This window comes from Vanellus vanellus (genome assembly GCF_965231255.1).
Source record: "Vanellus vanellus genome assembly, chromosome: 18".
NCBI lineage: Eukaryota > Metazoa > Chordata > Aves > Charadriiformes > Charadriidae > Vanellus > Vanellus vanellus.
Genome location: NC_138923.1, coordinates 10,015,875 through 10,040,646, shown reverse-complemented (window position 1 = coordinate 10,040,646; position 24,772 = coordinate 10,015,875). Strand labels below are relative to the sequence as shown.

Sequence of the window (24,772 nt, the reverse complement as noted above, 5' to 3'; positions counted from 1 at the left end):
CCTTAGGAGTTTTTGTTCTATAGTAACAAATCAATTTAATCCTGAAAAAGAACAAAGACAGCTTCTTCATATAGTTATACAAAGTTTTTCCACAAGCAGTAAGATTATAAGGGCATTGAGCAGCATCTGCATCTTGAGCAGCATTTGCAAAGGCCAACAATCAAATGTGAGCTCTAGCACAGATCACATTTACTACCAGTTCCTCACGGTAACAGCCCTGTGGTGAACAGCACACAGAACTGTACGGCAGAGCTTCTGCCACATCTGAATTTCTTGGAAAAAAATGTTATCTATACTGGCTTATGGAAAACAGAGTAAACTGCAAGAGGAAAGCCATTTCAAAATCACTCCTGTTGCTCCATAATGTCTTCACACAATTACAATTACAGCAACATTGGTACCCACTGACCCCTGACCTCATCTCTGCCTAAAGGGCCCTCATTAGAAGAGTTGCAACTCACAGTGCTCTAAACTCACCGCTACACTCTTGGAAAGCTTTGCCAGTGCAACGGAATGAAGCTTTCTGCAGCACTTTCCCACTAGATTTTATCAGCTTTGACTCAGCTAGCTTTGTACCTCTCTGTAAGACAGAAATTGCTGTTTTATGAATGAAGAAACAAGTTTTTGTTAAGTGATTTGCTAATGTCTGTATGGGGCAAACTGTGAAAGAATCAAGAAAGAATCCAATCCCAATTCAGTTCTTCAGTTTTAGTCACATGCATATTCATTTTCCAAATTCTCCCTGGTTTTCATGCAGCTTGCAGGCTTCATTTTTCTCATTAGCAATCACACTCATACACACATTATTAAAAGCACTATTTACCAGAAAAAACACACACACAGAATACATCAGTAATTTTTGAGAAAAATAAAACATCTGTATTTCAACAAATACTCAAGACTCATTTTGATACAAAATTAATCTGCTGCTTATTCAGCAGTACTCAGTCAGTTAGCTATCAAGCAAAACCACTGTCACAGCACTAAAAAAAACACCCAATGAACAACATATTCTGAACATGGATAAACATTCACATAAATAGGGGGTATCACAAAAAGGAAATAAATAACCATCATTGCTGGTTTCCCCAAATCTCCAGCAATCTTCTCCCTCAGCATCTATGGCAGCTGCTAGTTTGAAAAGCAACAGAATTGGTCTGAAAGACTTCCCTCCAGCCATTGTTTCATTTTTTGCAACTTGGCTAAAGATGTATACTTTGCTATGCAATGGGAAAACCAGTCCAGCCATTTTCCTTTCTTCCCCAGGTCCATCTGGTCAGTTTGTTGGAAGTGTTAAAAGTGAATAGTGCAAAGAGTGTCTCCTACTGCTGTGTAGGAAGGCAGACCTCATTCAAGTGACTCCTGTAACAAAGCACAAACAACTCCTATCAGTCACAGCATTTTTATAGGGAAGCTGCTGTTTTGGAGTTGCTAAAATGAATTTTAAAGAAAAAACCAGCCTGACAACTGTGCAAATCAAACGCAATTTATATTAAGACATCACACAACTGTACCCTATAGAAGCTGTCCCGTTACACATGTATAGAAATGAAGCCATACGGGGGGGGGGAATACCACAAAGTTGTTCAAAGATAAAGCGTTAAAGACAAACTCTAATGAAGTACCACTGATCTTAAGCACCAGCTTCCCACCAGTTTTTAATACTATTCTTTACTTCAAGATTCACAAGCCAGGCTACAGAGGGCAAACTACACAAAGAGCTGCCACTACTTGTCCAGGATCTAGAGGACTGCCTGACAACCCAGAGCAAGGACATCTTCCCACCAGCTTGCTGGAACCTGCAGCAAGGATTTACTTCGGCTTCTGTTTCACGTGTTTAGCACTCACACACACAAACCCTCTCTTCAATAGTAGCTGCCCAGGCTTTGCTGTCCCACAAATTATGACCCTCTATTACTAAACTAGTCTCATTTTAGCAGCCAAGCCCGTAGAGTGCTACCAACTAGGTATAATACCAGTAGGCTGCCAGATGTTTGAAATTCATGACTTTTGAATATAATTTTATCATGCAGACATCAACTTTCCCTCCCCCTGAAAGTCAAGGTATTAGCCTTAGTCTGTGATTAATGGGTGATTGTAGTGATTAATGGGTGATTGTAGAACTCTGTGACCTACAGGAACAAAAGTCAAGATAACTTCAGTCCTCTCCTAGGATCATGATTCATTGTCTAAGCTCTACCACAGACAGCGTTTCAGGTTCTCTTCTCAGGCAAGAAATACAAGATTCACTGAGTAGCTACTAACACGTTTCCTTCTCACAGCCTCCTCCTTTTCCTGAAGCGGGCACTTCTCCTGATTTGAGGAGCACTGGCATCAGTCACCTCAGTGCAGGAGTCCAAGACAGATTGTGCAGCAATCTCTTCAGCTCCTATGCCCTGCAACATAAGCAGAAGAGGCTATAAACACCAGGAGAGCTGGCATAATTGCAAAAGAACCCCTTCAGCCATCTTTTTATTTTAGGGAGCTCAGCAAGATTTCCATTTATCTTCAAAATTAAGCATGGGACAACAACATTCTATTAACAATGTCACAGCAAGCACCATCACAAACATAAACTTTTCAGAGTGAAACCTTCAGCCAATACTGGCATTTCTTCCTGCAACGTACGCTTCTACTACTGCTACCAAACTAGCTAAATTCCTGCTGTAGCTTCTGTCTGGGCACAACTGTTCATTAGAGATGTTGTGGGCACAACTGTTCGTTAGAGAGGTAGCGTGCCTGCCTCAATTGGTGCTTTAGCTTTCACTGCTGGAGCCAGACAATGCCCCAAACAACAAAGGTCAACACAAACTTGTGATTTCTCATGAAACATATCCCTACCACAAACTTTTCACTGAAAAGCACCAGGAAAACAATCTGGCTACAGCGTTAATAAAAGGAGTTGGAGGGAGCCTGGTGGAAGATGACACAGGACAGAGGTTGGCAGTAAGGCTATAAGGTGGCAAAGAATTGCTGACGACCTGCTCGCAGTCCAAAGTACATTGAACTTGGCCCAGACCTAGAAGTCAGAGCCAGAATAGAAAGATAACTGCTGGCTTTTACTACTGGAAAGCTCCGATTTTTAGGCAGCTTCGCCATCTTTCTGTAGAAAGAGCCAGTTACCTTGTTTATTCATCTTCATTAGTGGTTTGTTTATTTACTTTGAAGCCACAATGAACTGAAAGACAAGTTTGAGCTACACAACTTCCTGGCATACTCTGTAAGAAACAGTGCTGGGTACTAATGGATTTAGCTTAAAAATTAGAGACCAATTTTAGGTTAACGTTATTGATGCATATACTCTAATAATCTCTAGTCATATAAAACAATTTGGTATGAAGACTTTAAATGGAAGTAGGAGCAAACATACACAATTCCCTTGGTATTAACAGGGTTTAAAGACAACATACAATGAAAAACAAGGACCTGATTTCAAAAATACAGGAGTCAGTGCAACAGATTATAAACTGTAAGAGGAAGGGAGCTCTGATACCCACTTCTGGAAACTATCATATCAAGTTTAACGTGCTACATAAACCATAGGCTTTTACCCTTGAGAGGACTAAGTGCTTCCAGCTGAGCTAGAGAGCTTTTTAATCAGCTGCAAAACTATGCTTATTCAAAAGGACCAAATTTCTGCTACGCTTAAGAACAGTGGCAGTTTCACCCTGGATTCCAGTGGGAGCAATATTTAGCTGGCAGTAACTGTCTGCTTTTAGTCCCTGGTACCTCTGTTTTACCTGATTTAGTAAATCAGCATCTTTGTCTTCAGGCTCATCACCAACCGTCCCATCCAACCATACACCTGTTAATTCATTCCCACAACTCTCTTCTTCAGACTCTTCCTTCTCACTCTGCCACTCCTCTTCATCACTCTCTTCATATTGCTTCCTGCTGGCTGACAGAGTTGTTGTCACTTTTGGGGGAGGCAGAGTTGCTAGTACAGCTGGGAGTGTAAAGGCTGCTAGGAATCTGGCTTTCAGTAGGAGGTAAGCAGGGTTATCGCCGAGTTTCTGCTGCACCAGTTCTGTGATAGCGTGCAAGTCAACCCCAGTGCCCTCATCCTGACTGGCATCAGAAGGCAGAAGACATGCCGCTTGCTCTTCTAGAGCTGCTTTCTGCAGAAGTAGCTTTGAGAGGGTTTTTAAGTTGCACAGAAAAGGTGGCAAATAAGGCAACTTAGTTTGCAATGATGGTACCTGGACACCTTGCTTCCCATTCAGCCACTCCTTCACTAGCCCCTCATCTTCAAGGGAAATCAGGCTAAAGTCAAGTAGATTCTTTTCTGCACTGGAAGTCGTTGGCTGTGGGGGACTGTCAGCAGGCTGTGTAGTTGGAGGTTTGGAAGCAATAGGTCTATTTTTCAATGCTCTTGCAGCAAAGCAATCAGAGTTGTTTGGGACATTATTGTGGGGAACTGGATCTCCCGGCTGGAGAACAAGCCCTTTCATGATGACGCTTGGATTGGCAGGTGATCCATTTGTTGCAATGGAGTCATGGCTCTTTCCCAAGCTAGTGAGACTTGACATGTGTTGGGAATCAGACGCTTGAGTGCTTGCAGGTAGCTGTGTTTGGGGCAGCAGCACAGCATGCACAGTTGGTCCATCAGCTAGAGGAGTCTGAGCTGCAGAGGAGTCAGAAGCCTTGGAGAAGCCATCTGAACGTGCACATGTTGCAGAAGAAACGCTGGATGTGGTGCACCCAGGACTCGCTGAGGTCACAGGCAAGAGAATTGTGGAATGGTTAGCTGCCTTTCCCAGAGGTACTCCTTCTACTAACTGGGCACTTGGTGCTTTTGTCTCTGCACTGCTGGGCTGAGGCATATTTGCTCCAGCTGGTAGAGAAGGCGCTCCTAAGCTAGAGACATTGCCATTGGAAGTCACAGTTGTCTGACATTGACTTCTCACAGCACCAGCTGGCAGTCCTTGGGGAACACCTACCACAGTTTGTACAGTGGTGGGGAGTAAAGCCTGTGGCGTTACGACCCACGTGAAAGGCAGTATGCTGTTGGGAATCAAATGCGAACCAGCTTGTGGAGCTACAAGAGCAGGCAACAGATTGACTGGCCCCTGTTGTGGCCCATTACTATTCAGCTCACAGGTAACTGGTGTGGAAAGAGACAAGCTGTTGGTTCCAGACTCAACACCAACAGGCACCACTGTAATCTGATGTGGCACAAAAGCTTGGTTTTGCAACACTACTGAAGCTGAGCTACCAGCTAGGACCTGACCATTGCACCCTCCCTGATTTGGGGCCTTCTCTGCTGCAGCTGGTAAAACTCCTCCTTCAGGGCTACTTTCCAAAGGTTGCTCTTTTTGTTGCTTATTGGATTGTAGTTCCGTCCCTTGTGAGGAACCAGGGCTTTCCCCAGTTTCTGGCACTGATGAGGAATGGTTTTCAAGCACAATAGCAGCAGAATTTAAACCTGCACCAGAAGTAAATGCTGGCAACTGAGCTGGTGCACACTGTACTTGACTATTTGTACAACTAACTGCTGCAGGTTTGTTCCCTGCTTGTGCAGAAGGAATGATTTGCTGTGGTGGATGCTGGATTATCAGAGGCCCCGAAACCAGCATCTGTGGGGCAACAAATACTGTTCTCTGCATAGGTTTCTTAGCCTGTGATTCTCTTAGCCGCTTCTCTCTCAGTAATTCTGAGACAGTTTTCGGCTTCTGCCTTTGCCCTTGGGCTGGAAGAGCTGCCGGTATGGCAGGAGTGCTGCTCTCAAAGACAGCAGCAGCAGTCTCCCTTGCTTTTAAGGCAACAGGTCTCCTGACAGCATTCCTTGGTACACCCCTTCGGGAGTTCCTCTGAGTACAAGGTTGTGATGAATTGCCTATAGAGGAGGGGTAATAAAAAAATATTAAAAGATTGGACAGTCTTTTCAAAAGCCATTCCTTAGCTATTAAGTATCAAGTACCCTGTACAAGAAGTAGCAAAATTCCCGTTTGTGAGAGTTCCTACAACACTATAGTCTTGATTAAATCAAGCCCCATCCTGATATCCTTCAGATAACTCTGATGCAGTAGGTTACCACTTGTTCAGCAATGATGTAATTTACCCAGAAATCACAGATGGGCCAGGAACAGACCTTAACAACATGCACAAGTAATTGTACTGATCAGTACCACACAGGCAATTCACACCAGTCATGATGACAACAACAAATGGGTTTTGGTGAGCGCCAGCATGTTCACTACAGGCAGCACCTTGCTGTAGAAAAGCGTAACAGTGATAGTCTACAGAACTGGTGGCCCAGTGCTACTGGTTCCCCAGCCCTTCAGTATTTTTTCCAGTCCTTACCAAAGGGTAACACATTTAGCCAATAACTGAAAGATCCAAGAGCTAGCAAAAATAAGTATGACAATGTAGTTTTGTTCCAGAAGTTCTCCTTCAGATAAATTGGTCATTAATGTAACGGTGATGAATTAAGTGAAAGTTCTTGCACATCATAAAAATAAGTGTTCTGGTAGGTACCTGAAGAAGTCTCCATATTTTGGGAAGCCTGCCAAGAAAATTATATTAAATTATACTTCTGAGATATCTAAAGATCATTAAAACAGCACAGATGTGAATCAAACCCACATCTGCCAAGACCTGATACAAGTGGTCACACAGCCAGCATTTTATTATGCTTCTGAACTAAAAGAAACTGGTAACTAACACACACACACACAAACAGCACCACTGGCCACACGCAATGAAAAATCTCTACTTTAGTCAAGACTTCAGTGGGAAAAGCTTAGAAACAGACCATGTACAATACCTGCTGAGGCTTTCTTGCATTCGCCCTAAGAAGCTCTGACTGCCTTAGCCTTCTCTCACGAATAACCTTCATGCAGCCTTGGGTATCAATCTGAAAGAGCTGCAAGATGCGAATTTCATTAAAATTTGATCAAGAACAAAAATGTTCTGGTACTGTCACTTCTCTACAAGACGGATGGGAGAGGCATCACATGCAAGATTCTGGGGACATTTTTACACTTACAGAAAAAATCCTGACAATATTAGATTTTGAATGCAGGATTTATTTAAGAAACATCACATGCAAGCCATGGGGTCAGAATAATCCAGTAATTAGATGTTTACTTTAAGAAACAAAGATAAACCATTTATTTAAGCATTAAATACAGAAATAAAGATTACCGCTCTTTGAAAGCAGATAATGCTACTAAGACAGTAGAACCCACCTGAATGAAAAGCGTGAACAGTGGAGTGCTCGTGAGACTGACTGACTTAATCTTCTCTTGAATAGAATCAGCTAGAAAAAAGTCCAACATCAAAATCAGCTGGACATTCACTTACAAGATATCAGAAAGTAGGGACAAAAAGTAAGAAGTACTATCCCTGATGGGTCACCACTACCTTTTGTCTGATGAAAAGCCATCTTCCCAGTTTGCAAGGTGCAAGGCAGTAGCACGTTGCCCACCCAAGGTGTCACTGCCATTAGAAGCTTTCTGTCAAGGTTCAGTCTTCTTAAACGCTCTCTCTCTTGACGGTAAGTTTTCTCTGTGATGTTCTGCAGCTCCTGAATCTTCTGTCCAGACGTACTAACTCCAGATATTTTTGTTAAAACGGTGGCAGAAGGTTTTAGTATCTTTGATTGCTGTGCATGAAAAAATACATTATTAGAGTTCCAATTAGGAAGGTTCTACCATAATCAGTCCCAGGACAAACTATTCATGGGGTACTTATGAAAAAACAATCATGAGCTTTTCCTCGTGGGAACACAGTGCAAGAAAGTATGTAATTCTATCAAAAACCATTTCCCACTAAATACAGCCTAGCAGTACTCGCATCAAAAGAGCAAACAAGACAGAAGAGGCACCTACAAGTTTCCTCTGAAAGCACGTGTTGTATCTTAATGCTCTTCTCACATTCTCCAGGCTAACCCGTAGCACTTGCTTTCCACATCTGGAAGCCTTAAAACAAAAGCATACAAGAAAAGATAAAAGGGAAAGTACCTCACAGAAAATTACTTGCACTGATTATACACAGAAGGTCCAAAAGTTTTCAATGTTCCTGCTGTTGAACGTATCTTATTAAATGAAATCAGCCCTGAAGTGCAGTCATTGACCTTATATTTTTGTGCATTACCACAACACCAAATATCTATTTCATAAAAGTCTTTGCGTGAAGTATCTACAAAAACCCACACTGAGGGTCAGAATTTATTGGATGATTCTCTTTGTATTTTTTGGCTTAACAGGAAGAGGTTTGGAAGGAACAGGAAGAAGTTTGGAAAAGCCACTTACTCTTCCCTAAACTTCTACTAGTAAAATAATGCTGTATCTGTAATCAAAATTAAAGACCCATTACACCAGATAAGCACTTACAACCCTTGCATACCATAACCCCCAGATCACACCACTTCTATAACCAACAAACTTGTCATTGGTGCCATCGGTCCCACAGTCTATGGCACGTGTGCAATTCTTAGCACACGAGTCAGAACAATTTTGCTTACATGAACTTAAATAGTAATTTAGACATTTAGTATTTTGCTAAGGAGTATCTTTCTGCAAAAACGTCCTAGGAGGGTTTGTACTGTTTCAGTACCTGACCTGGAGTGAAAACCCAGCTCAGAATCAGATACAGATGTATAGGTAACTTGATTCTTCCAAACTCTCAGCCACTATGCCCTAGTCACCAGGGTACACAGACACCACAATTCACCGGACAATTCTGCTTCATGAAGATCCAAACAAAGTTTTGTTTCTGTGACACTATGGGTAGGAAAGAACACAGCTGTTTTCCAGGGAATATTCTGGGAGGCAGTGCTAGAAATTTCTGTTTAATCCCACAGCTCAGTTTCCAACAGCACCCCCCAATGGCATAGTGAGAAAGCAGCCAACAGAGGCGCAAAAAAGATTTTGCCATTTAACTCATCACATACTCTCTTTACTGCAGCAACTGCACTTCCTGGTCATTTCTTATCTAAGCTCCAATCCCATCAAGAACAGACTGAGAATCCCAGGATTCACCTTGTTCATTACTTCTACTGGATTCTTCACAATGATGTCCGTTGAATGTGGACGTGCAATGCCTCTCAGGAGAGTGTTCAACTCTGATGATTTATCAGCAACTCTGTCCTTGTCTCCATCACACAGTGCACTTGGAACTTCACTGCTACTGTTCTTTGCATCAGCACTCACAGGTGAGAAAAGGGATGGAGTTTGGTATCTTCCTTGGTTTGACTCCTCTGTATATGTCCGTGTTGGTATCCACAAATCAATGCTGGGAAATCCACGCTCTTCCTTGCTTGTCGGCTCCTCCTCTGAACTGTCTGCCAAGTCCAGTTCTATGTCTTCACTGCTACTCTCTGATGAGCTGGAACTCTCTTGCACGTGTCGACGTTTTGTTGGCCTAGATCTTTTCTTCTCAGTCAAAAAAAAGCACAGACAAGTTATAGCCAGCATTCACCCTTGATTTGCAAATCTCTCAAATCAGTAAGTTAAAAAGTTTTGAGGCAGTATCCTACCAGTAAGGTGTGACTTCCAAATGGATAGTTCTGCTTTACTTCTGCTAAGATTAACTAAATCCAGTACAACAGACAATTGCCTTTGGACACAGATTTTTATTGGTTTAGATTCTTGCACACAAAGGAAAAGCTACAGAGACAAGTTTGTGTTAAGAACTGGTGCACATGGAAGTACAAACTAAGTACGGTGCCCCATCTCGACACATTCGAGTTTCCATGAACCCTTCCCTAGGGCAGGTGCTTTGCCAATGGAAACAAAACTATCTTTAATATGGTCTGAAGCAGCCAGAATTTCTGGAGTGCCTGGTACCAAAACTGGCAACTCATGAGGTACATACATGAAAACTTAGGTATATCCCATCCTTACAGGCATTCAATGCAAAAAAGAAATTCCGGTTATTTTACAAATATATAGCAAATTAACTTCAGACCTTCAGAACAAAGGCTGCTTTAAGACATAAAAAAATTAGACCATGAACATCCATGACAAAATCTTGATTATGTGAAATCAATGTCAATTTTTGCATTCATTTCATAGAATGTTGCTTTAAATTTAGAAAATCTTTAATTAAAGAGATGGGACTGTGACATAGCAGGATTTCGTACAATACCTTAGACCCAATCATGAGTTTCCACTTGCTTAGACATTGGGAGCCAGTCCGATGTGGCAATTCAGAAGCTATTTTACTCCAGTGACCTAAAAAGGATGCAGAATAGAGCATACCTATTAATGCAACAAACTGAGCATTTTTGGCCTTTTTGGTGCAGAACTTCATACACATATTATACATTTCCTCGTATAAGAGGGAGTTACTGTACGAATGGATCTCAAAACCTTAATACTCATTTGCTTACTTCAATCAGGCTTTGCACCACTATACACTCAGCTAAAGTTAGAAACTACAACAAATGAACTGGTGATGAAAACCCTAGCAGAACTACACACTCCCTTGCAGCAGTAATAAGAGCACTTAGAAGAAAGCTTAAACAGAATTCTGAAAAGCTTTTATTTGTTACGGAAAGTTGTCTTAAAGAAAATAAGAGAACTCTTTCACAGGCTGTTTAGAGGGAAACTCACCCCTCTAAACTGTTATAGCTCTGACACTTTCCTAACACAGCTACAGAACTCTTCACTACACAATCCCTCAATAGCCAAATCTCCAGGAACAGACTACACAATATAAGGAAGGTTGCAGTCATCAGTACAAAGCAGAACCTGCTATTGTCAGCTGCAGGGATTAAAATAAAAGGGGAGAAAACTTCAATGATAAATTCCTTAATAATACTTACTTCTCTAAACTTCTAAAGATTAAGCCACAGAAACACTTACCCAGGCCATGCTTTTGAACCAGTTCAATTAGCTGCTCCTCTTCCTCTAAACTCCACTTGCCTTTCTTTACATCACAGTGCAATGCTTTTAAGTACCTTCAAAATGAAAACATTAAAGTAAGGAACTTAGGAACAAAGGAATCCTGCTTTGTATGTTCCGATCATCACAGTGTACTCTGAGGCTGAACAAAATCAGCATTCCTTATCAGATCTTTCCTTTTTCTAAGGGGTCCCACCCCTACTCCCTTAATACAGCACAGCTACAACCTCTTTGTTCTCAAAAGTATCAGGCCACACGATTAAGAATTACAACAAGCGGCTGTAAAACGGGTCACTGAAATTAGGACATACTGTACTCTTAAATCTCCTGAAGTTGGGTTCAAGGCTGATAGACAATAAGTGGATGACAACCTTCCCTCCCTACATTCACTCATTCAAGTTTAGTGACCCCTTTTGCTTTATTTTGAACAACGTCCTTCCCAACTTCTGCTAACAGACAACTATACTGAGGGAGCAGCACGCCACAGGCAACAATGCACTGTTCTCTGTTAAACTCTATTTCAACTTTTTGATTTCTGTAACTGCAAATGCAGGGTTATGTGGAGACAACGTTAGCGACTATATTTAGACGATAACCACTTTTACAAAACAGCCCTTAAGGTGACACTAGCTTAAGTAAATCAGACATATTTGTAAAATAAGTTGCATCTCAGCTCTATGTAATAAACTTGAAAGCACAGCTGCTACATTTAGCGTACTTACCGATCTCTGCACTGAGCATCGCTCCTCCCTGGCACTTCTGTCCGAATTTTATACCAGTCACGCTCTCCATACTTCTTAACTGCAGCCAACAGCATCTATGTTAATCGGATAAAGCAAGAGTTGAAATTCTCATCAGTAATAATCCTAATAGGCCTCAAACAGAAGCAGTTATATTTGTTTCCACTGTGTTGTAAATCTCTGAACAGAAGCGTCTAAGAGCTTCTAAGCCCTCTTGACTTGCAAACTGTCCGTCTTGATCCATTTTACATTCCTTTGGGCCACTGTTAAAGCTCAGATGTATAGAGCCATGCAACATCTCAACAGTCTAACCTTCCCACGTTCTGCACCCCGCAATTCTAGGCATCAGAGAACGGAGCTTACAGCATCTTCCTCTGGTGTCCAGGGTCCTTTCTTCAAACTGGGATCCACGCTCTTTGTCCATCGGTAAATCAGCTGAGCAGAATCTCTTCCTTCCATGTAATAAGCAACTAGAAATGCAATGTTGCATTTTAAAATCTGTTGCAAACAGTGTTTCTTCCTTTACTTACATTATACCTGGGATATTTTTAAACAGTGGATCCCCATAAGAAGCATTTAAATCTCAGTTTAAATACTTAAGCAAAGGTACCCAACAAGAATTGAAAGAGCGTGGCATACACAAAATGTTACTATTTATAATGGCATTATCCATATTAGACACATGATGGCCCAACAACCCACCTTGCTACAACAGAGAACTACTAGGAAAGATTTCAGCTCCAATATACATCTGACAGGTTCACGACACTACATGTTATACTAACAGGCTTGGATTTAGGACCCCAGATACTTGGTCACTATTCTCAGCTCTACTCCTCACTAGTCATACTGCCTCCCACACTTCTGAGGAACAGAAGCAGCAGTACCGACCCCCTAGAAAAGGCTTCTGGGCACAGCACCAAAAACTGCCAAAAGAGCTGGGCACGAATGAATACAGGCTTTCTAGGGAAAAATTGTGGTGATTTTGCTACAAGAAAGAAAGCTCACACAACCGTAAGTACTTGTTAATAACTCTGCCAGTTTCAACCAAATTTCAAAGATGGATAAAGGTTCCAAGAGATACTAAGTTCTTGCTGGTAGCTTCCAGGTAGGTACACAAAAGGCATTTGTCACTGTTCCCACCAAGGAAAGAGAGGGAAAACTCAACCTTTCTCTTTCATTCATCTCCCCAACATGGGGTTTTTAGAAATCCGTACATCTGCAGATTCAGATGAGCCACAGCACTGCTGTGTCCTGTCTAGATCACAGGCTAGAACGGTAAGGTGAAAACACAGAACTGTGACTATCCTGGAAATGGAAACATTCATAGGAAATAAAACTTCATTAATTCCTTGAATCAGAGCAGGCTGGGTGCTCTTGTATGCAGAAACATTAACAGACATAAACCTGGCAGAATGAAAAAAGAGGTACAGGTGAATGGAAGGCATTTTCACTTGTAGGTCACTTACTTTTCTTGTATGGGATATGACTTCCGACTCTCATCTCTTGAACAAGCTCTAAAAGCATCTGGTCTTCACCTTTGGTCCATTCTTTCCTTTTCAAATCTTTGTTATAGACTTGATACTTCTGCAAGCACTGGAAAGGTGTTCTGTTGGTCTTAATACAATGAAAACAGAGATATGCAGATACCTGGTTATTCACGGAGACAAAAAGCAAGAGGAAAAAGCTGAAGTACCAAACTTTTTTGGTACTGTTCTTGAACGCCTCTCAGAAAAGCATTATGTAAACAGCAAAGCATATATAAACAATGAATTAACATTAATGTAATTTTCTGAAAACTGACATGAGACACAGTTAAGTCAGAATTAACTGATTTGTTACCTCTTGTTTCTGAGCTCAGAAGACCTTACCCCCAACTCCTGGGCTATTGTCTGCCAGTCCAGATAACCATGTTTAGCAGCTATCTTCTTAAGCCTCTCTATTTCCTCTTCAGTCCATTCCTTTTTGTTGATGCTTGGATGCTCCCAATTTTGCCAAAACTTCCTCAGTTCTTCTGCACTACGTTGTCCATCAAACTGAAAGAGCAAGCAAAAGTCTGTTTTCTATTGTAGCTGGGACAAACATCTGGACAGGCAGGAACACTGATACAAGGAATATATTTTGCATTCCAGATGTCTTATTACTAAGTTTTCCAGAATTAAATCATCAAATTAAACCAGTAACATCAAATTTTCAGTGCTTCTGTGCCTATCAAGTTGATATCACAGAACAGTCAACTTTGAGAAACGCATGATGGGAACAGTGGATGCAAACTAGTCCAGGTCATTTAATTCTCAAGAGAAGGGACACAGATATCTGAAGTAATAAAACAGCTGATCTCCCAACTTACGTGGATGTTTGAAATTTTCTCCCAGTCATGCTCATCGAATCTGTTTCCTAACAAATCACTTTCTGGGAGTTGGCTAAAGCAGAAGGTACAAAGAGAAAGAAATAACCACATTAAATGGCTAATCCAACAGCCACTTTGTCTTCCTGATCTTGCTTTATCTTACTCCATCTTACTCCTCCCCACCTGTTACTGATTTCTGGAAGAACTGAACACGTACTATCTCAAAGCATCAGGCTCTTTAGCATAGTAACTTTGCCCCAAAAGATATTTCTTCTTGAAAAACAGTCCCCTACAAAATGATGTTAGTTTAGCAGGGGAAACAATAAATCCAACATCAAAATACATTGCTCCAAACACGTTAATGAGCAAAAGCTCAGAACTACTGAGCTCTGTTGCCTTATTGATAAATCAAGAACTATTTGAAATAGCACCTCTATACACAATATAGACACTACATTTGTATATCAGGACCCAAAACACAATTCCTAGTAAACAACTGTAGAGATGAGAGCTCTACAAAGTTTGAACAGCACTTAATTTTTTGCAAGCGAACACAAATAAAGCTGTCTTCAAACACCATATCTAGAAGTACTAGAGAAAGGAGGGAATTTTAAGAGGTAAACTCCAAGAACAGACTTTGATTTTCAACAAGAACAGAAAAAGATGACTTACTTAATTGCGTCTATTTCTTGCTCCAATTCTTTGATTTGTTTTTCCAAGATCTGTTTCTCCATTTCAGTCTTGACTTTTTCCAGTTTCTGATTCCAATAATTCATCCTGTTCAATGACATTTTTATCATTACTTAATATGACTAGATGGGAATGAGGTCAATGGCATCAGAAGACATAGGGCAAAGATGATTTCCCCAGCAGGCTTTCATTCAAGTCCATCATTCTTTCCTTCAATTTCCACGCTACACAAAGCTGTTGTTCTTCTAGGTTTTCCTCACACAGCACACTCATTGTCGTATTTTTGCCCCTTCAGTGCAAATCATTGACCCAGAATAGGTCTCGGATTAATCGTTTTGGTATTTACAGAGAGAACCAACAGTTGCTGCAACAACACCACAGACAGACTGTACCAGCTCCAGGCACTAAAATCTCTCGCTGGACACACCAGTATGACTCACTGCCCATTACAATTACAGTTTCAAGCCCTGTAGACTATTTTAAGTTATACCACTGTGTCAATGGGAAGAAATAAATGGCCATAAAATGCCACAATACCTCCAAAACAAAACCACTCCACCTGCCAGGTACCCACAAAACAATCATCAAGCATTTACAACCCAATTCGAATGCTGTAACCTCTTCCTTATGATCAGAGCATTGCAGTCCAATACCCTTCAGTACCACGTGCGCGCCCAGATAATACAGATATCAACAGAGAATGCAATACACTGCTACCTACAACAGTGTCATTTTCTGCACTGGTGCCCACAGAACAGGGGAGTTTGAGGACCACTGCTGTGATTCACAGAGTGGCTCTACCATGCCCAACGGTGACAGTCTAAGTATCTCTGCTGTGTTTTGTAACCTTACTGATTTGCAAACAGTTAATGCAAGAACTTGCTGAAGGAAGGTGGAATCTCCACATATATTCTCTCCACATCTATTCTCTCCTTCCTCCATATATAATGTTCTCACCAGGAGAAAGATTTTTGCACAGTACTTACTTCAGTAACTTTGGCTGAAGCAGGCGCTGCAAGCGGTCACTTACTACCGATTTCTGCAATAATGTCTTCTCTCTGCTTTTCCCTAGACAAAAGAGGGTAATTGAGCATTCAGACATTAGTGCAAAACCACTGCCAAGGAAGGAGAGAAAAAAAAAAAAAAAAAAAAAAAAAGATATATCCACTGCTTTCAATACCACTGTTAAAAGTGTCCCTCAGGTCTTCAATAACAGTTCATCTTCATTAGCTACACAATTTTGTTAGGCAAAGCAGCTAACAGAGGCTAGGTAAATTGATTCTGTCCTCCACCAAAATGACTAATGTCACGTCTGACTTGGGCAAGTTGCAGCCTCTTTCTCAGTTTTAGTTCCAGAGAGACCTCAATAAAGATCATCACCTGGGTGTCTGTATCTATCTAGAGCTGTAAGAGTCCCTTGAACTTCTCTCATCTGAGCGCTATACCCTTGCACAATCTCATTCGGTTTTGGAGTGCTCACAGGAGTTATATGATGCATCAGAACAAATGAAAATGAAAGCAGCAAGTTGTTAATCACTCAATGAAACAATTTACAGAGCATCCCTTTTACTTTTAACTACTCTCTTTTGTAGAGTCAATTATTAAATATCAGAAGTGTTGATGTTTAACTGAAAATGGTGGGGGGCACCTAACAATATGAATATACACATTTGTTATAGCTCTTATAGAACACTGAACAGCAAATACAGTTTCTTACATTTTGTTGAAATCAGTTGTTCAAAGGATTTTATGCCCTGAGCTGCCTTTTCCTTGGCATCTTCATTGGAAGGAGGGCCCTAATGAAGATTAGATACATTGGAAAAGTCAGATACACAAAAAAAATGCCCTTTCTTCTTAGAACTCTAGCATGAGCTGCTAAAAAAAAAGACTGGGAACTCAAACTTGTACAAACTGTCACACGTCACAGTCACCTTTATTAGCACTAGCTCACAGATACATCAGAAGACATAAGAAAACAAATACAAACAGAAACTTCAAGCAAGTAAGTTTGTCCATGGTTACACAGCACATCCTCAGCTCAAAGCCAGGCCTGCTCGCAATTAGCTGACGGTTGAAGAAGCACTTTGAACATGGGAACACATATTACGCATGTTTGTACCTATTTAAGATGCACTACCAACTTGGGTAGGATTTAATAGAAAAGTTACCAGTCATTGCTTGAATATTGTATTAAATATGTATGGTGACAGTTGACATCTTAGCTACACAAAAAGTCAAGATCTCTTTTTGCTAGCAACCCTTTAAAAACTCATGAATAAAAGTAGTAACATTTGTCTCAGAAAACTCAGTTTCAAAGACAATCAGATTTCAATGAGTACTTTAAACAACAGGATGGAATTAGATTGTGGACATGAAGATAAACAATCTAAGTTGAAAACAAGAATGTCCAAGTGCCCCATGGATGGAATGCCACTCCTCAGAACTCACTTTCAGACATCACAGCCAGACACCAGTTGAACAAACTTTTCCAAAAGAGGGTAACCAAGCAACAAGTGAGGAAAAAAAAAAAAAAAAAAAAAGGTTTCAAACTGAGGAGTAACATTCACAGTTACACAGTTAAAATGTAACACAGTTAGAATTTAAATCTATCATTGCAAGACAAATCAGTATGTAACCTAGTTATATTTACTTACAATTCCTGTTGTTTTATCCTTAAAGTATGGCTTCATAAAATGACCCAAAAATAGATTCGCTGGTAGATTTCTACCGTCTCCTGCCTTTGCTATTTTTGGACCACCAAGCTCACAGAGGATTTCCTTCTGCAATACAAGAATTAATTAAATAGTGTCAGCGTCTCCTTCAAATTCCTCATTTCAGAAAGCAGTGGCTGAGCCATCACAAACACCCCAGGCAGGGTTCAAATTTGCAGCACCAGACTGTAAATCAGTGTACATGTTAAAGACAGGATTAGGAACTTCCTAAGTTTGTATAGTACACTCTAGATGACAAAATAAAATAATAAAATACTAACTTGCTACAACAAGCTAAAATAAAAGATACAGAATACCCTAGCGGTAGCGTTTTTGTTGATAAGAAAGCACGGAAACATCAGTCAAATAACCCATTCAAAAGGCCAGTCAAGTGACAACGGTTTGAACTGCCGTGAAGAAAATGAACCTGGTTCCTGGCCAAGCAAGCTGAGCACCACACCAGCATATGAATAAGGGACTATGACTGCTGCAGCTGATTCCACTGGTACCTGTGATGTCCTGGAAAGTTTTGCTGGGCTTGATCGGCAGGGGAAGATGGCAAACAGCAACCCAGAAAAGCACAGGAATGAACATTTTACTCCTATTTCCCTCACCTGCTGTTCTTTGTTTTGTGCAATGAGAAGCTCGACTTCCTCTATCTTTTCCTGGATAACTTCCTGGTACACGTGGTTCATCTGCAGACATGTTTCAGGATCCTGTGGCAGGCTACTTTCAATATCATCATCACTACTGTCATCTTCTCGTTCCATCTCCTTAAAGCAAATAAGGCATTTTAGAGGGAGGAGGGAAAAGAGAAAGTTGCTTACAAAACTGATTTGCAAAAGAATTGGAGGCACATAACTTTCTCTCTCCCTGGCAGTTGTTTTGAATGCTCTCAGAGGCAGTTACCGGCCTCGCCTACCTCCCCTTCGCCCTGCTGCTATTTGAACCAAACAAGACTGCAAGTCTGACTCCAAATCTTGCCAACACCTGGTCTTGTGCCATCCACTGAAAACCTGTAAGTAAACTGCAAAATAGAAGTACTTTACACTGCAGCTCTTTGAGCTGCTAAATCAGTACTTTAGAACCACCCCTTCAAATTTCCACCTCATTTGTCCTTCTACTGAAGCAATTCTTCCCTTACGTGAGGACACAAAGCAGGGCTCGGACCATTTCATGAAAGTGCTCTGCACCTGTGTCCAGTCTGCACCAGCAGATTTGTCCTCACAAACTAGCTTCTCCTTTCCTGTGCTGTACAGCTGCTAAAATATTTCTCTGCTGAATATTTTTATACAAGTCTGAGAAAATATTACGTTTAAAACAACACCAAAGTAAACAGGTTTGAAAAAGTCTTAGAAGTAATTTTCCTCTCACATACAAAACTCAGTAGTCTTCAGGTACAAAGCAATAAAAGATTTCTTGATCAAAAGCTGATGATCTCTTTCTCATGAACAACTGCTCTGCGACCTCCCCTGAAGCTGGTGTGTTTCCAGTGACAGAGATCAGCAAGCACTAGAGCAGTGAGGTCTCTGATCCCTGTCATTTATTTTCACCCAAAAGAAGCCTCTCTATTACATGCAAATAACAAAGTCCTGGGTAGGAATAACCAAACTTCCAGGTGTATTATTAATCTTTCCCAAGGTACAGAGTCAAGCTAGCTGCCTAGATGTCCCCAGAACAGAGTGAAATCCCCCTTCCTCCTACTCCCTTCAATAGCCAGATGGAAAGATACGCTTAAAGAGAAAATGGTTACCATTTCAGCATGAGAATCTGAGTCATCATCTTCACCATCATCTGTTAGAAAAAAAAAAAAAAATGCTGACAGTGGTGGGATAAAAAAAGAGCAAGCTTCAAAACCAAGGTATTTTCAATTGAAGCATACAGAATAAAGCACCACATATTATCTTAGACATGACCATTAGAGGTTTCAGGTATTGCCAATACTGTCCAGTAAAAATTATGTTTAGTTATACTGCATATATGCACATTTTTGTTCTAGAGTAGGAAAAAAAATCAGCTTCTGATAACTACAGCAATAATCAAGCTGCACCTTGGTCCTACATGCCTTGGTAAAATAGTCTCCAGTGTACGCAGCCAAGTAAACGCCCCAACCCAGTAAAACCCGTAAACTTTGTAAGCACCTAACAGACCTTCCACGCTCTTCAGCAATATTTGGTTTTACATTCAATGTGGCTGCAGAGTTCTGACATACATTATTTGGCCTCGCATGATCAAAACACAGGTGGACGAAGTGACTGTGACAGCCACCATAAACACCCAAACTATTACTACCCCCTCTTTGCTTTGAAAAATTAATTTTTGGAAGCACAGGCAGGCTGCAAACTGGAGTGGCTCACACAGCAGAGTCTGTGTTGTGCATTCAAACAGCGTGGAAACAAACGGCTGCGACTAACTATTGATAGTATTTGGTGGACTGTTGCGTTTTATGAGTCAGCTCATCGCCACCTGCTCTGACAAGAGACCTCCATCAGGAGCGTGATGGCTCTCTCAACCTTCCCCGCTAGCTTGCCGTGGGTTTCATCATGAAAATATGCAAAACACTGGTGCAAGAGGCTTCTCCTGCAAGGACGCTTGCTAAGGAAAGCCTCGAGGTGACGCCTCGCCTCAAGTCCTCCAGAATTCGTTGCCAGCAGGGCCTGGCAGAAATGGGGGGGTTAACACTAAAACGAGGCGACCCTCTCCCCCGCCAGGCCAGGCGCGCATCTCAAGAGCCAGAGCAGTAACTCAGTGCAGGACCAGAAGCACCGGGGGAGGTTGAAGAGAGGCGAGCCCGCGCCCCGCCGTACCGGAGCTGAGGCTGGAGTCAGACACAGCCACCTCGATGCCGGCCCCGCCGGGCTCCAGGCTCCGCTCCAGCTCCTCGATCTCCCGTCGGATCTTCTCCCGCTGCGCGTTAAGGTCGAGAGCCGCAGAGGACAACGCGGCCTCAGTGCCGGGGAGGCGGCGGGCCCCGGCCGGGCCCGGCCAGCGGGACATGGCGGCGCAGCAGACTCCCCGGGCCCGGGCCGCACAGCCCTGCCGCAGGGCCCGCCCCCTCTGCCTCCGCCCAATCACTGCTGAGCACTTCCGTCAGCTGGGCCACTTCGCACGTGACACCGCCCAGCCAATCGAGCCCGCCGCCGACGCCGCGGGGCGGGGCTGCCAAGAGGGCTCCCCCGGGTCCCTGGTCCACGCTCACCGGCCGCACCGCCCCCTTTAAAGGCGCCACGAAACCCGTTACAGCGCCCGGGACCAGGACTACAGACCGCTTCCGGAGATTGAATATATCAGAAATTAACTTTTAAGTAATAATTTCTGCATGAAAGCGAAGTTGTCCGTTTTGAGTCCGTTTTGTTTGAGTCACTGTCCATCTTCCGACAGCTCAGAAATCCTGTCTATGGATTTCAGGAGATCGGCGACCAGCTGCAGGGATTCCGCTCCGGAGACCAGCTGCCTGGAGTGGGGGAGAGAGACAGCGTTAGATCGAGGAGGAGAGGACAACGCAGTCAGCAGCATTTGGTGGTGTTTTTAAAAAAATAAAAATAAAAAAAAAATAACCCAAGATTTTTCAAGAAGCTGCTTATCTGGACCACAGACTTCAATACTTGAAGTGAAGTGGTGGAAGAGTTGTAGAGAAATAAAGCATAAGAGACTTATAGAGTCTAAGTATAGCAATTTTACAGTAAGTAAAAAAATAAGACTTGCAAATTCTGGTTATTTTTATTACCTAAACTTGGAGAAAAATACCTGTCAGGTGAGTAAGAACATGGACGAGCTCATCTGGCACACAGAATACAAGAACACAAGTTTCAACCCTAAAAAAACACTGAGGACATTTAGTTGTGACCTCTGACAAACATCTGGGATAGTGTAAGGGGGGGGTCATCTTAACACAACTCACTTTATGGAAGTGCGGGAGTTTGTTATGACCGTGAGCAGGTTCTGCAAGGCAAGGTCTGCGTTCTGCTTCACCACGGCCAGGCTGGCTGACTGCCCCGACCTCAAGGCTTCATTCTCCGTCTGGCAATTCTTCAGCTGCACCTAGAGAGGCAACAGACTGAAACTTCGTACGAAAAGAACCACAAAACTCCAATAGATACTTTACTCTCTTAAGCGGGGTACAGCAACGAATGAGCAGATCCCGTAACCAGACTTCCCAGAGAGAATGTCTTCCCGGCTCTGCAGAGCCATCTCTGACCGAAAACTACAACTCAGAAGCCTTTATTAAAGCTGAAAACATCCACAGCATTTTCACCCCAGCCAGCACCTTCCTGCAGGCAAACCCCCCTTTGCCCTATTACATTACAGCATTCGCAGGTCCCAAATATTGCACAGCGTTTGAACATCACACGAAACATCAGCAAAACCATAAGCGAGACACGTTGCAGAGATGAAGTTAACCATCTGTGCAGAGATGAAGTGTTCCAGACTAGAACGTCTTCTATAGCATTCGCCAGGATGTGAGGCGTAGTTAAAATTTTTCAATCTCCTTTTTATAGGCTCAACTTCAAGGTATATGCTTTCGGTCCCAGTACATTCAGCAAGGTCTTAAGAATACTGCTTCGTACCTGAAGTAGTGCATTTTCCTGTTTCAGTTTTGTAGCATTGTTTTCCGCTTTAACAGCCCGTTTCTGAAATAGAATAAAGATTATTTATACCATAGCAGCGCTTTGGACATAGCAGGCAGTTTAAGCTACATAGGAATGCACGATTCCAGCATGTAACTGGAAGTGATACGGTTTGTGTTACACCACCTTGTGTTCAAAATGCTATACTAAACGGGGATGGTACCCCCAGTCACGTCTGATCAGCTCTCTCCTCCACTCCCCATTTTTCCTTTCTGAGACCTTCAAGTGCTGTCCTCACCTCCAGCCATTAATTCTTTTCCATGGACGAGAGGGACAGCACTCAGTATAAATAAGCAAGCAGGAAAAACAACCCTTAGTTCATACAGGAGTTTACAGAAGGCTGCAAAAAAGCAATTGAAGGTGTTGATGAATCCGAAAACAGTATTTCTGCAAAGATCTCCCTTACTCTAGTAACAAAAGGAGTTCTAGACTGGGATGCAGTCTTGTTACGAGGGAAAAGTTCAAACCCATGCCAGAGCTGTTTAGCGCTCACATGGGTGAAGGAATCACTTCAGCTTCCCTTGCTCCTGGGGGAGGAAGGAACAGGAATGGAGCTACACAGCTTCCACACAAGCTTCTGCTACTATGGCAAATGCCAACACTTACAGTCATCAGCTGGAGATTTTGTTCCACATGCTGCACCATTGCTTCCAAATCCTGTGCTTCTTTTTCTTCTTTAATTTTATTTTCCTCAAGCTTTCTTTCAAGCTTCCTCATCCTTAAAAAAACAAAAGACAACGTTCAGTAAGCACTTGTAGCATTAAATACCTTAGTAAGAAAATTCTATGGAAGGATCAAGAAACTTATTCCTTCATGTTATAAAAAAAATTGAGCCTTCCCACAGAACTACAATTCCAGGTTGTGGCTCAGGGGATTTCTTTGTTCAACATCCATTAGCACTAATGGGAACTACACAGCTGACTACAGAAAGGCTGTACAGAAAACAGGGCCGTTCAGGATCAGCCGAGATAAGGGCAATTTAGAAACAAACGGTTACCCCATCACCATGGAAATACCAGCTGCCTCACTGCAAGGAGCAGCACAGTGCAGAGGAACTTAAGAAATCGACACGCTGGATTGGTCACTGGGTTCTTTAGCCTCAGGAAATTCAACTCCCCCAATATCAAGCTGCTCGCCAGCAAAAATAAAAATGCATTTCTTGCTTCAAAGGAGAGAGACAAAGATTCATTATTTTGTTAGTCTGAAGCTTTATGAAATGCATCCTGTTAAGCCCTACCCTCGTTCTCACTAGCCACCTACACTGCATGAAGCGTAAGCCACACGAGCACATTCATCAGATGTCAGCTTGCTACTTACTTTCCAAGCCTTTTTCAATAAGAAACCCGGGTTTGTTAAAGCTTTTTAATAAATAGCATAGATTTCAACTACTTTTTTCTTCTTTAAAGACGTTGACTGTTTCAAGTGAGCACCTCTTCTAAGACAACTCCTTGCTTATGCAGTTACTTTCCCCCATACTGTGGCTTACGCACTTGTCTGCTTGAGTTTCAGAGAAAATCTGAAGCTTATTGATCTTGCTTCTCAAACTGGCATTCTCTTCTTTCAGCTAAAAAAATAAAAATTCTCATTAGAAATGAGGGTGTAGTTTCACAACACTAACACTCCAACACCAGTACCAGAATAAATACTCAGCTTTAACTCTAGAGCTTGCACTTTCTATTAAATTCAAGCTTACTTTCACACCTAGTTTTCCCCTCTCAAAACCATTTAACTTCACTAACCCAGTGGAGCACAGAAACGTGGCAGCAAGCAACCAGCACCGATATGACTAGTCAAATGCTGTTAATTCTAAATTAATATGACTTCAAGGCGCAAGAGCATGAGGAAGTCACCTGGGTCATGCCAAAAGCAGTAGGACAGACAAGGTAGTGGATCTGACTCATGCTACAGAGTTTTTCAGAGCTACTTCTCTTCCGTAAGCGTCTCTTAACAAGCTACCACGTACCGCGCAGCTCTTGCTGACAGCACGCTTTAATAACGCTGGAGGCTGACACCAAGTTTCTATAACAACCTGATACACGAGCTCAGAGCTCGCTTGACAGAAGACGGAGCCCGCAGGCGGCGTTTGTATCCGCCCCGAGAAAGGTGCCGGGAGAGCAGCCGAGGCGCTTACCTCCTCGTAGCTGGGCTGCCGCAGGGAGTGAAAGCCCGGCCCCGGGGGGGCTCCGAGGGTGGCCACGCTCGGGTTCTCAACGCCTGCCAGCCCCGCGCCCTCGCAGAAGAAGGAGCCGGCGGAGGGCGAGGAGGGGCCCGCGGCGGCGAGGTGGGCCTGCTCCACGGCCAAGGGCTGGTAGCTCCCGCTCCATTCCTCCTCCTCCTCGTCCTCGTCCTCCACCTCTCCGGGCGGCACCGGATCCGGGAATAAGAGGGGGCCGAGGCTCGGGCCGGGCCGCGCCGCCTGCAGAGGGGAGAGCGGAGCGGAGGGGTTGAGGTGAGCGCGGGACAGGCGCCTCAGCGCGGCGGGGCCCAGCCGCGCCTCCGCCCGGGCCCTACCTGGCGTTCGCTGCCCGCCTCCTCGCCGCTCCGGGCCTTGCTGCGGACAAACTCATGGAACGAGAAAGGATTAGGTTCGGCCGAGCCCGCCGCCGGCAGCCCCCCCGCCGCCATAGTCGCGGAGCGAGCCGAGGCCGGGTGGCCACAGAGCGCGGGGCCGGGCCTCGCCTCGGGGCGGGCCCTCACCTCAGAGCGGGCCCCGCCTCTCCTCAGAGCGGACCAATTAGCGAGGGGCCACCATACCGTCACCCAATTGCAACCTCCTCCGTGTCCCGCCTCCCCGGCGGAGGCT

At 43.1% G+C, this 24,772-nt stretch overlaps 2 protein-coding genes across 3 annotated transcripts; both read right to left on the bottom strand.

Annotated features, from left to right (window-relative positions):
* Positions 1-853: 853 nt before the first annotated feature.
* On the bottom strand, positions 854-20,633 carry SNAPC4 (small nuclear RNA activating complex polypeptide 4; the record flags this gene model as incomplete). The annotated part of the gene is given in 24 exon segments (XM_082492567.1): positions 854-1,362; positions 2,266-2,396; positions 3,741-5,836; positions 6,478-6,505; positions 6,767-6,865; positions 7,191-7,261; positions 7,366-7,606; positions 7,833-7,922; positions 8,985-9,377; positions 10,093-10,178; positions 10,812-10,906; positions 11,573-11,667; positions 11,954-12,060; positions 13,060-13,207; positions 13,462-13,626; positions 13,941-14,013; positions 14,613-14,717; positions 15,617-15,698; positions 16,348-16,426; positions 17,285-17,410; positions 17,956-18,114; positions 19,095-19,135; positions 20,149-20,356; positions 20,358-20,633. Coding segments are annotated over 23 exon segments (4,983 nt in total), but the record flags the coding sequence as incomplete, so codon positions are not given.
* ENTR1 (endosome associated trafficking regulator 1) lies at positions 20,617-24,652 on the bottom strand. Of its 2 annotated transcripts, XM_082492451.1 has the most exons (7): positions 24,481-24,652; positions 24,101-24,385; positions 23,460-23,533; positions 22,576-22,687; positions 21,910-21,972; positions 21,243-21,382; positions 20,617-20,795 (listed from the first exon to the last, which is right to left on the bottom strand). In XM_082492451.1, exons 1-7 carry the CDS (start codon positions 24,592-24,594, stop codon positions 20,702-20,704), a joined length of 882 nt encoding a protein of 293 aa, XP_082348577.1. In that variant the 5' UTR covers positions 24,595-24,652; the 3' UTR covers positions 20,617-20,701. The 2 variants fall into 2 exon arrangements, with proteins under 2 accessions (XP_082348577.1, XP_082348578.1); XM_082492452.1 differs by lacking the exon at positions 23,460-23,533.
* Positions 24,653-24,772: the final 120 nt, after the last annotated feature.

Excerpts from the sequence above, each read along its gene's own strand:
- ENTR1 (XM_082492451.1), bottom strand. The coding sequence starts at position 24,594 with ATGGCGGCGGGGGGGCTGCCGGCGGCGGGCTCGGCCGAACCTAATCCT. Across the intron at positions 24,386-24,480 it reads AGGCGGGCAGCGAACGCCAG|GCGGCGCGGCCCGGCCCGAG; the intron begins GTAGGGCCCGGG and ends TCCCCTCTGCAG. Across the intron at positions 23,534-24,100 it reads GGCAGCCCAGCTACGAGGAG|CTGAAAGAAGAGAATGCCAG; the intron begins GTAAGCGCCTCG and ends TTATTTTTTTAG.